Below are 12,477 nucleotides of genomic sequence, written 5' to 3'. Positions count from 1 at the left end.
GGGACAATGGTCCATGGAGACACCAAGTCATGGGGACACCATGTCATGGGGACATCACAGCCATGGGGACATCACAGCCATGGGGAAAATGATCCATGGGGACACTGATCCATGGGGACACTGATCCATGGGGACACCTCAGCCATGGGGGCCTCACATCTATGGGGACATCACAGCCATGGAGACACCTCAGCCATGGGGACATCACAGCCATGGAGACACCTCAGCCATGGGGCCACCAAGCCGTGTGGACAATGAGCCATGGGGGCACCAAGCCATGGGGACACCAAGCCATGGGGACATCCAGCTGTGGGGACACCAAGCTGTGGGGCCACCCCAGTGTCCTTGGGGCCGTCCAGCCGGCCCAGGGCCTCACCCACCTCCTGGTTGGAGACCTCCAGCTCCTCCTCGAGGACGGCCACGCGCTCCAGGGCCACTCGCAGCCGCTCCCGCACCTGCTGGGGACATCGCGGGGTGACCCACGGACCTCAGGGACCCCCCGAGGAACCCCCTTGGTGTCCTCCAGGCCCCCCAGAACCTCCCTTGGACCTCCTGGGGGCAGCCAGAGCCCTTGAGTCCCACCAGGAGCTCCTTGGGTCACCCCAACATCTCTTGGTGGCCTCGACGTCCTCCATGAGTCCCACGGGGCCACCCAGGCACCTTGGGGCAACCCAGAAGCCCCCTCAGATGGTCTTGGATCCCACCAGGTCCCCTCCCGGGACCACCAAGTCCCATCAAATCAATCCAGGAGCTCCCCAGGACCTCTGAGACCTCTCTGGGGACAACCAGGTCCCACCAGGTCCTCCCTGAGGACCTCTAGGTCTCCCCTCTGTCACCCCAGAAGCCCCCTCAGATGTTCTTGGGTCCCACCAGGTCTCCTCCAGGACCACCAAGTCCCATCAAATCAATCCAGGAGCTCCCCAGGACCTCCGAGACCTCCCTGAGGACAGCCAGGTCCCACCAGGACATGCTCAAAGACCCCTGAGACCTCCACAAGGGCCACTAAATCACCTCTGGGTCCTGCTGGAAGCCACCTGAGACACTTTTGGCCTCGCCAGGTCCCTCTAGGGACCACCAGGTGCCACCAGGAACCCTCTAGGGACCACCAGGTGCTACCAGGAACCCCCCCGAGATCCTTCAAGCCCAACTGGGGTGTCTCCTTTTCTCCCACCTTCTCATCGAGGGCCTTGTGGTGCTCGAAGAGGGACTTGAGGGCTTTGAGGACCTCGACCTCGGAGGAGACGCCGCCCGGGGCCTGGGCCTGGCGCTTGACGACCGTCATCCGCAGGGAGCGCTCGTGCCGGGACACCAGGCACTCCAGGTGCTCCAGGAGAAGCTGGGGACACAGGGACACCGCGTTCTCCAGGAGAAGAGGGGGACACAGGGACACGAGGTTCTCCAGGAGAAGATGGGACGTGGGGACATGGAGATATGGGGACACGGGGCTCTTGAGGTTCTCCAGGAACCATGGGGACGTTGGGACATGGAGCTCTTGAGGTTCTCCAGGAGCCATGGGGATACAAGGACATGGGGACAAAGGGACATGGGGTTCTTGAGGTTCTCCAGGAACTACGGGGACATGAGGACATGGGGACAGGGGGACATGGGGCTCCTCAGGTACTCCAGGGGCAGGTGGGATGTGGGGACATGGGGACATGGGGACACAGGGACACGAGGACATGGGGCTCTTGAGGTTCTCCAGGAACCATGGGGACGAGGGGACATGGGGACATGGGGCTAGGGGGCTGTTGAGGTTCTCCAGGAGCAGATGGGATGTGGGGTCATCAGGACATGGGGACATGGGGACATTGGGCTGTTGAGGTTCTCCAGGGGACATGGGGACATGGGGCCATGGGGCCATGGGCCATTTGAGGTTCTCCAGGGGCAGCTGGGCCATGGGGCCATGGGGACATGAGGACACAGGGACGCAGGGACACAAGGACATGGGTTCTTGAGGTTCTCCAGGAACCATGGGGACATGGGGTCACGGGGACTTGGGGACATGAGGACATGGGGCTCTTGAGGTTCTCCAGGAACTCTGGGGACACAAGGACATGGGGACATAGAGCTCTTGAGGCTCTCCAGGGGCAGCTGGACCATGGGGACATCAGGACACGGGGACACAGGGACACGAGGACATGGGGCTCTTGAGGTTCTCCAGGAACCATGGGGATGAGGGGACATGGGGACACGGGGTCAGGGGAACACGGGGCCAGGGGGCTCTTGAGGTTCTCCAGGAGCAGATGGGATGTGGGGTCATCAGGACATGGGGACACGGGGACATGTGCCATTTGAGGTTCTCCAGGGGACATGGGGACATGGGAACATGGGGACATGAAGACATGAGGACATTGGGCTCTTGAGGTTCTCCAGGGGCAGCTGGGCCATGGGGACACGGGGACAGGGGGACACAGGGACATGAGGACATGGGGCTCTTGAGGTTCTCCAGGAACTATGGGGACACAAGGACATGGGGACATGGAGCTCTTGAGGCTCTCCAGGGGCAGCTGGACCATGGGGACATCAGGACACGGGGACACGGGGACAGGGGGACACAGGGACACAAGGACATGGGTTCTTGAGGTTCTCCAGGAACCATGGGGACATGGGGTCACGGGGACTTGGGGACATGAGGACATGGGGCTCTTGAGGTTCTCCAGGAACCCTGGGGACACAAGGACATGGGGACATGGAGGTCTTGAGGCTCTCCAGGGGCAGCTGGACCATGGGGACATCAGGACACGGGGACAGGGGGACATGGGGCTCCTCAGGTACTCCAGGGGCAGGTGGGATGTGGGGACATGGGGACACGGGGACATGGGGCTGTTGAGGTTCTCCAGGAGCAGATGGGATGTGGGGTCATCAGGACATGGGGACATGGGGACACAGGGCCAGGGGGCTCTTGAGGTTCTCCAGGAGCAGATGGGATGTGGGGTCTTCGGGACATGGGGACACGGGAACATGGGGCTCTTGAGGTTCTCCAGGGGACATGGGGACATGGGAACATGGGAACATGGAGACATGAGGACATTGGGCTCTTGAGGTTCTCCAGGGGCAGCTGGGCCATGGGGCCATGGGGACACTGGGACACAGGGACATGAGGACATGGGGCTCTTGAGGTTCTCCACGAACCATGGGGACACAAGGACATGGGGACATAGAGCTCTTGAGGCTCTCCAGGGGCAGCTGGACCATGGGGACATCAGGACACGGGGACACAGGGACACGAGGACATGGGGCTCTTGAGGTTCTCCAGGAACCATGAGGATGAGAGGACACGGGGACACGGGGCCAGGGGGACACAGGGCCAGGGGGCTCTTGAGGTTCTCCAGGAGCAGATGGGATGTGGGGTCATGGGGACATGGGGACATGGGGACATGTGCCATTTGAGGTTCTCCAGGGGACATGGGGACATGGGAACATGGGGACATGAGGACATGAGGACATTGGGCTCTTGAGGTTCTCCAGGGGCAGCTGGGCCATGGGGCCATGGGGACACGGGGACACGAGGACACAGGGACATGAGGACATGGGGCTCTTGAGGTTCTCCAGGAACCATGGGGACACAAGGACATGGGGACATAGAGCTCTTGAGGCTCCCCAGGGGCAGGTGGGATGTGGGGACATGGGGACACGGGGACACAGGGACATGAGGACATGGGGCTCTTGAGGTTCTCCAGGAGCCATGGGGATGAGGGGACATGGGGACACGGGGCCAGGGGGCTCTTGAGGTTCTCCAGGAGCAGATGGGATGTGGGGTCATCAGGACATGGGGACACGGGGACATGGGGCTGTTGAGGTTCTCCAGGGGACATGGGGACATGGGGCCATGGGAACATGGGGACATGGGGCTCTTGAGGTTCTCCAGGGGCAGCTGGGCCGTGGGGACATGGGGACACCTGGACACAGGGACACGAGGACATGGGGCTCTTGAGGTTCTCCAGGAACCATGGGGACATGGGGACATGGGGATATGGGGATATCGGGCTCTTGAGGCTCTCCAGGAGCAGCTGGACCATGGGGACGTGGGGACATGAGGACACAGGGACATGAGGACATGGGTTCTTGAGGTTCTCCAGGAACCATGGGGACATGGGGACATGGGGTCACGGGGACTTGGGGACATGAGGACATGGGGCTTTTGAGGTTCTCCAGGAACCATGGGGACACAAGGACATGGGGACATGGGGCTCTTGAGGTTCTCCAGGAGCCATGGGGACATGGGGACATGGGGACATGGGGCTCTTGAGGTTCTCCAGGAGCCATGGGGACATGGGGACATGGGGACATGGGGCTCTTGAGGTTCTCCAGGAGCCATGGGGACACGGGGCCAGGGGGCTGTTGAGGTTCTCCAGGAGCAGTTGGGATGTGGGGCCATGGGGACACGGGGCCATGGGGACACGGGGCCATGGGGACACGGGGCCAGGGGGCTGGGGGGGGGAGGTGGCCGCGGGGGCGCGGTTGGTGGCCTCACGCGGGTGTTGTTGCGCTCGGCCTTGAGCTCGGCGATTTCCTCCTCGCGCTCCAGCAGCTGCTCCCGGCACACGCTCAGCTCCTTGCTCAGCGCCGCCAGCTCCTGCGGAGCCACCGCCCGCTAGCCACACCCCCCCGGCCGCTAGCCACAACCCCCCCCCGGCCGCTAGCCACCTCTCCTTGGCCGCTAGCCACACCCCCGAGCGCCACAGCACACGCCTTGTGCCCCCGCGCTCATTCACCACCCACCCCCGGCCACTAGCCACCACCCCGAGCTCACTAGCCACACCCCAGCCCACTAGCCACACCGCCTAGTTTGCTAGCCACACGCCCTAGTTTGCTAGCCACACCCCCTAGTTTGCTAGCCACACCCACTTAGCACACCTTGTCTTCACCAGCCGTGCCAATTATGTCACTGGCCATGCCCCTTTGGTCACTAGCCACACCTCCTATCTCCCTAGCCACGCCTCCTATCTAACTAGCCATGCCTCCTATCTCACTAGCCACACCCCATAGCTCACTAGCCACGCCCTCTACCTCACTAGCCACGCCCAATCTTACCAGCCACGCCCCCATCCCACCAGCCACGCCCCCAAACGAACAAGTCACACCACCAGTCTCACTAGCCACACTCCTTTGTCCATCAGCCAGGCCTCCTATCTCACTAGCCACGCCTCCCATCTCACTAGCCACGCCCCCTAACCCACTACACACTCCCCCAATCCCAGGGGCCACACCCCATATCTCACTAGCCACGCCTTGTATCTCACTAGCCACGCCCTCTAGCTGACTAGCCACGCCCAATCATACTAGCCACGCCTTCTATCTCACTAGCCACACCTCCAAGCTCACGAGCCATGCACCCATTTCACTAGCCATGCCTGCAAACTCACCAGCCACACCTCCTATCTCACTAACCACACCTCCAAACTCACTAGCCACACCTCCAAACTCACTAGCCAGCCCCAATTTCACTAGCCACGGCCCCAAACTCACTAGCCACGGCCCCAAACTCACTAGCCACGGCCTCATTTAACCAGCCACGCCTCCAAACTCACTAGCCACGCCCCCAAACTCACTAGCCACGCCCCCAAACTCACTAGCCACGCCCCCAAACTCACTAACCACGCCCCCGAACTCACTAACCACGCCCCCATTTAACCAGCCACGCCTCCAAATTCACCACCACGCCTCCAAATTCACTAGCCACGCCTCTAAACACGCTAGCCACGCCTCTAAACACGCTAGCCACGCCCCCAAACACGCTAGCCACGCCTCCAAACTCGCTAGCCACGCCTCCAAACTCGCTAGCCACGCCTCCATTTAACCAGCCACGCCTCCAAATTCACCACCACGCCCCCAAACTCACCAGCCACGCCCCCAAACTCACCACCACGACCCCAAACTCACTAGCCACGCCCCAAAACTCACTAGCCACGCCCCAAAACTCACTAGCCAGCCCCAATTTCACTAGCCACGGCCCCAAACTCACTAGCCACGGCCCCAAACTCACTAGCCACGGCCTCATTTAACCAGCCACGCCTCCAAACTCACTAGCCACGCCCCCAAACTCACTAGCCACGCCCCCAAACTCACTAGCCACGCCCCCAAACTCACTAACCACGCCCCCATTTAACCAGCCACGCCTCCAAATTCACCACCACGCCTCCAAATTCACTAGCCACGCCTCTAAACACGCTAGCCACGCCTCTAAACACGCTAGCCACGCCCCCAAACTCGCTAGCCACGCCTCCAAACTCGCTAGCCACGCCTCCAAACTCGCTAGCCACGCCTCCATTTAACCAGCCACGCCTCCAAATTCACCACCACGCCCCCAAACTCACCAGCCACGCCCCCAAACACACCGCCACGACCCCAAACTCACTAGCCACGCCCCAAAACTCACTAGCCACGCCCCAAAACTCACTAGCCACGCCCCAAAACTCACTAGCCACGCCTCCAAATTCACCAGCCACGACCCCAAACTCACTAGCCACGCCCCCAAACTCACCAGCCACGCCCCCAAACTCACCAGCCACGCCCCCAAACTCACCAGCCACGCCCCCAAAGTCACTAGCCACGCCCCCAAAGTCACTAGCCACGCCCCCCCAGTCGCTAGCCAGGCGCACCTGCGGCAGGGCGCTTTGGAGCTGGCGCTGCAGGGCGTCCTTCTCGTGCGCCAGGTCGCGGAGCCGCAGCTGGGCGGTCGCCAGCCCCTCCTGGGCCTCCCGCAGCGTCTCCAGCAGCCGCTCGCGCTCCCGCAGCATCTGAACCATCAGCTGCTCCAGCCCCGGCTCCTCCCCGCAGCCCGAGCTGCGCCGCGCGTCCTCGCTGATCGTCGGCAGCACCTCGCACATCATCCTGCTGCCGAGAACACACCTGCATGCACCTGGATGCACCCTGCACGCACCTGCACGCACCCTGCATGCACCTATATGCACCCTGCATGCACCTATATGCACCCTGCGCGCACCTGGCTGCACCCTGCATGCACCTATATGCACCCTGCATGCACCTATATGCACCCTGCGCGCACCTGGCTGCACCCTGCGCGCACCTGGCTGCACCCTGCATGCACCTATATGCACCCTGCATGCACCTATATGCACCCTGCATGCACCTGGCTGCACCCTGCGCGCACCTACATGCACCCTGCATGCACCTGGCTGCACCCTGCACGCACCTGGCTGCACCTGACTGCACCCTGCATGCACCTGCACACACCTACATGCACCCTGCATGCACCTCCATGCACCGGGCTGCACCCTGCGCGCACCTAGCTGCACCCTGTGCGCACCTGCACGCACCTACATGCACCCTGCATGCACCTGGCTGCACCCTGCACGCACCTACATGCACCTGCATGCACCTGGCTGCACCCTGCATGCACCTGGCTGCACCCTGCATGCACCTATATGCACCCTGCATGCACCTGGCTGCACCCTGCATGCACCTGGCTACACCCTGCATGCACCTGGCTACACCCTGCATGCACCTGGCTGCACCCTGCATGCACCTGGCTGCACCCAGCATGCACCTGCACACACCTACATGCACTCTGCATGCACCTGGCTGCACCCTGCATGCACCTGTCTGCACCTACATGCACCTTGCATGCGCCCGCACACACCTACATGTACCCTGCATGCACCTGGCTGCACCCTGCACGCACCTACATGCACCTGGCTGCACCCTGCATGCACTTGCATGCATCTACATGTAACCTGCATGCACCTACGTGCACCTGGCTGCACCCTGCACACACCTGGCTGCACCCAGCTGCACCCTGCATGCACCTGCACGCACCTGGCTGCACCCTGCACGCACCTACATGCACCGGGCTGCACCCTGCGCGCACCTGGCTGCACCTGGCTGCACCCTGCACGCACCTATATGCACCCTGCATGCACCTGGCTGCACCCTGCACGCACCTGCATGCACCTGGCTGCACCCTGCATGCACCTGGCTGCACCCTGCATGCACCTGGCTGCACCCTGCACGCACCCTGCATGCACCTGCAGGCACCTGCAGGCACCCCCCATGCACCTACATGCACCCTGCACACACCTGGCTGCACCCTGCATGCACCTGCACGCACCTGGCTGCACCCTGCATGCACCTACATGCACCCTGCACGCACCTGGCTGCACCCTGCACGCACTTGCATGCACCTACATGTAACCTGCATGCACCTGGCTGCACCCTGCACGCACCCTGCAAGCACCTGGCTGCACCCTGCACGCACCTGGCTGCACCCAGCATGCACCTACATGCACCTGCATGCACCTGGCTGCACCTGGCTGCACCCTGCATGCACCTACATGCACCCTGCATGCACCTGGCTGCACCCTGCACGCACCCTGCAAGCACCTGGCTGCACCCTGCACGCACCTGGCTGCACCCTGCACGCACCTACATGCACCTGCATGCACCTGGCTGCACCTGGCTGCACCCTGCATGCACCTACATGCACCTGCATGCACCTGGCTGCACCTGGCTGCACCCTGCATGCACCTACATGCACCCTGCATGCACCTGGCTGCACCCTGCGCGCACCTGGCTGCACCTGCATGCACCTGGGACGTGGCTGCAGCACCACACAGGCCTCTATGCACACCGAGTGCAACCTGGCTGCACCCTGCATGCACCTGGCTGCACCCTGCACGCACCCTGCAAGCACCTGGCTGCACCCTGTATGCACCTGCACGCACCTGGCTGCACCCTGCACGCACCTGGCTGCACCCTGCATGCACCTACATGCACCCTGCGCGCACCTGGCTGCACCTGCATGCACCTGCATGCACCTGGGACGTGGCTGCAGCACCACACAGGCCTCTATGCACACCGAGTGCAACCTGGCTGCACCCTGCATGCACCTGGCTGCGCCTGCATGCACCTGGCTGTGCCTGACTGCACCCTGCATGCACCTGGCTGCACCTGGCTGCACCCTGCATGCACCTGACTGCACCCTGCATGCACCTGCATGCACCTGGCTGCACCCTGCATGCACCTGGCTGCACCCTGCATGCACCTGGCTGCACCTGGCTGCACCCTGCACGCACCTGGCTGCACCCTGCACGCACCTGGCTGCACCCTGCATGCACCTGGCTGTGCCTGCACGCACCTGGCTGCACCCTGCACGCACCTGGCTGCACCCTGCATGCACCTGGCTGCACCTGGCTGCACCCTGCACGCACCTGGCTGCACCCTGCATGCACCTGGCTGCGCCTGCACGCACCTGGCTGCACCCTGCACGCACCTGGCTGCACCCTGCACGCACCTGGCTGCGCCTGCACGCACCTGGCTGCACCCTGCATGCACCTGGCTGTGCCTGCACGCACCTGGCTGCACCCTGCATGCACCTGGCTGTGCCTGCACGCACCTGGCTGCACCCTGCATGCACCTGGCTGTGCCTGCACGCTCCCTGCATGCAGCCTGACTGCACCAGGGACACGGCTTCAGCGTCACCCGGGCCTGCAGCACCCTGCATGCCACCTGGCTGCTCCCCGCATGCAGCACGAGGGGCTCAGCACCCCCTGGATGCACCCCGCATGCAGCAGGGGCCTCAGGGCCCAAAGGTTTCGGGGTGTCCCCCCCGCCCCCCAAATAGATCTTGGGCATGGGAGGCCCCCATCCCCCCCCCAAAAAAAAAAAGGAGGGGGGGCTCTGGATGAAGGGGAAGGGGAAGGGGGTGGGGGGGGGGTTGGAGGGGTGCAGGGGGCACTGGGGGTTTTGGGGTGCAGGGGGGGTCTAGGGGGGGCAATGGGGGTGCCATAGAGTGCAATGGGGGGGCACAGGGGGTTTGGGGGGGACTGGGGGCATTGGGGGTTTTGGGGTGCAGAGGGGGTCTGGGGGGGGCAATGGGGGTGCCATAGAGTGCAATGGGGGGGCACAGGGGGTTTGGGGGGGCACTGGGGGCAATGGGGGTTTTGGGGTGCAGAGGGGGGTCTGGGGGGGTAATAGGGGTGCCATAGAGTGCAATGGGGGGGCACAGGGGGTTTGGGGGGACAATGGGGGTTTTGGGGTGCAGAGGGGGTCGGGGGGGGCAATGCGGGTGCCATAGAGTGCACTGAGGGGGCACAGGGGATTTGGGGGGGCACTGGGGGTTTTGGGGTGCAGAAGGGGTCTGGGGGAGGCAATGGGGGTGCCATAGAGTGCAATGGGGGGGGCACAGGGGGTTTGGGGGGCACTGGGGGGCACTGGGGGTTTTGGGGTGCAGAGGGGGTCTGGGGAGGGGAAATGGGGGTGCCATAGAGTGCAATGGGGGGGCACAGGGGGTTTGGGGGGGCAATGGGGGTTTTGGGGTGCAGAGGGGGTCGGGGGGGGCAATGCGGGTGCCATAGAGTGCAATGGGGGGAGCACAGGGGGGCACTGGGGGTTTTGGGGTGCAGAGGGGGTCTGGGGGGGGGCAATGGGGGTGCCATAGAGTGCAATGGGGGGGCACAGGGGGTTTGGGGGGGCACTGGGGAGCACTGGGGGTTTTGGGGTGCAGAGGGGGTCTGGGGAGGGCAATGGGGGTGCCATAGAGTGCAATGAGGGGGCATAGGGGTTTGGGGGGGCACAGGGGGGCACTGGGGGTTTTGGGGTGCAGAGGGGGTCTGGGGGGGGGCAATGGGGGTGCCATAGAGTGCAATGGGGGGTACAGGGGGTTTGGGGGGCACTGGGGGGCACTGGGGATGCTGGGGGGGTTCCAGGGGAGGTCTGGGGTTGGAGGGGAGCACTGGGATGGGATGGGGGGGACACTGGGGATACTGGGGGGGCACAGGGGATACTGGGGATGTTGGGGGGGATCTGAGGGGGGCACTGGGATGGGATGTGGGGGGTGCTGGGTTGCAATGGGGTGGGATGGGGGAGATACTGGGGATACTGGGGGGGCACTGGGGCTACTACGGGGGTTCTGGGGATACGGGGGGGGGCACTGGGGATACTGGGGGTGCAGGGGGGGATCCAGGTTGGGTGGGGGGCCACTGGGGTGGAATATGGGGGGGGCTGGGTTGCAATGGGATGGGATGAGGGGGGCACTGGGGATACTGGGGGGACACTGGGGATACTGGGGGGGGTACTGGGGATACTGGGGGGGACACTGGGGATACTGGGGATGTTGGGGGGGTTCCAGGGGAGGCCTGGGGTGGGAGGGGGCACTGGGATGGGATGGGGGGGGCACTGGGGATACTGGGGGGCACAGGGGATACTGGGGATGTTGGGGGGGTCTGGGGGCACTGGGATAGGATGTGGGGGGTGCTGGGTTGTAATGGGGTGGGATGGGGGAGATACTGGGGATACTGGGGGAGGGACTGGGGATACTGGGGGGGGCACTGGGGATGCTGGGGATGCTGGGAGGGTCCGTAGGAGGGGGGCAGAGTAGCCGGGGGGGGGGTGGGGTGGAGGGTTGGGGGGGGGGGGAGGCACTGGGATGGGATGTAGGGGGTGCTGCGTTGCAATGGGGTGGGATGGGGGGGCACTGGGGATACTGGGGAGGCACTAGGGATGCTGGGGAGGTACTGGGGGGCACTGGGGTTACTGGAGATGCTGGGGGGGGGGTCCCGGGGATGGGGGGGGGGGCGCTCAGGCCCTGCTCCTACCTGGGTTCTGAGCGGCGCTGCGGCTGCTCCGTTCGCAGGGAGGTGGCCCCGGGGGGGGGTGGTTATAGATGGATTTTGGGGTGCGGGGGGGGTTACCCACCGCCCCCAGACCCGTTCGAGGCCCTGGCGAGCCCCGTGGCCACCACTCGCCCCCCCCCCCCCCCCCGAGCGCTTTAGAGCCCCCCCACCCCCTAAAAATAATAAAAAAAAAGGGGGGGGTCCCTTAAAAAGCAGCAGCCAATGGGGACTCGAACCGAGCTGGGGAGGGGGGAGGAGGCCCCGCCCCCTTGGGGAGGGGGAGTGGCCAAAGAGGTGACGTCATCGCTGGGGGGTGGGGAGGGCGCGTTGCCATGGCGACCGGCCGAGCATCCTGGGCGGGTTGCTATGGAGATGGGTCCACGGCCTCCAGCGGCGTTGCCATGGAGACAGGATCCCCCCCCCCCTTCATCCCTGTGCGTTGCCATGGAGACAGGACCACCTCATCCATCCATGTGCGTTGCCATGGAGACGGGATCCCCCCCATCCCTGTGTGTTGCCATGGAGACAGGACCACCTCATCCATCCATGTGTGTTGCCATGGAGACGGGATCCCCCCCATCCCTCTGCGTTGCCATGGAAACGTATCCCCCCATCCTTGTGCGTTGCCATGGAGACAGGACCACCTTCTCCACACCCGTTGCCATGGAGACGGGACCCCCCCTTCATCCCTGTGCGTTGCCATGGAGACAGGAGCCCCCCCTCCATCCATGTGTGTTGCCATGGAGATGCTCCCCCCCCCCCCAGTGTTGCCATGGAGACGGAGCGCCTCCCCCCCATCCCCTCCACCTCCCTGTGTGCGTTGCTATGGAGATGGGTCTGTGTTGCTATGGCGACGGACCGGGCATCCGTGTGTGTTGCCATGGAGACAGGATCACCCCCCCCC

The 12,477-nt window shown here is 64.0% G+C and overlaps 1 protein-coding gene across 1 annotated transcript; it reads right to left on the bottom strand.

The window, feature by feature from the left end:
• Positions 1-380: 380 nt before the first annotated feature.
• LOC138732679 (liprin-alpha-3-like) lies at positions 381-11,591 on the bottom strand (the record flags this gene model as incomplete). Its single annotated transcript, XM_069879323.1, has 5 exons — positions 11,556-11,591; positions 6,603-6,804; positions 4,475-4,576; positions 1,172-1,336; positions 381-458 (listed from the first exon to the last, which is right to left on the bottom strand). Coding segments are annotated over exons 2-5 (492 nt in total), but the record flags the coding sequence as incomplete, so codon positions are not given.
• Between the last annotated feature and the right edge of the window lie 886 nt (positions 11,592-12,477).

The sequence above is a fragment of the Phaenicophaeus curvirostris genome, chromosome 35 (genome assembly GCF_032191515.1).
Source record: "Phaenicophaeus curvirostris isolate KB17595 chromosome 35, BPBGC_Pcur_1.0, whole genome shotgun sequence".
NCBI classification, from domain to species: domain Eukaryota; kingdom Metazoa; phylum Chordata; class Aves; order Cuculiformes; family Cuculidae; genus Phaenicophaeus; species Phaenicophaeus curvirostris.
The sequence above is the reverse complement of the archived record's forward strand: the minus strand, read 5'-3'. Positions and strand labels throughout refer to the sequence as shown.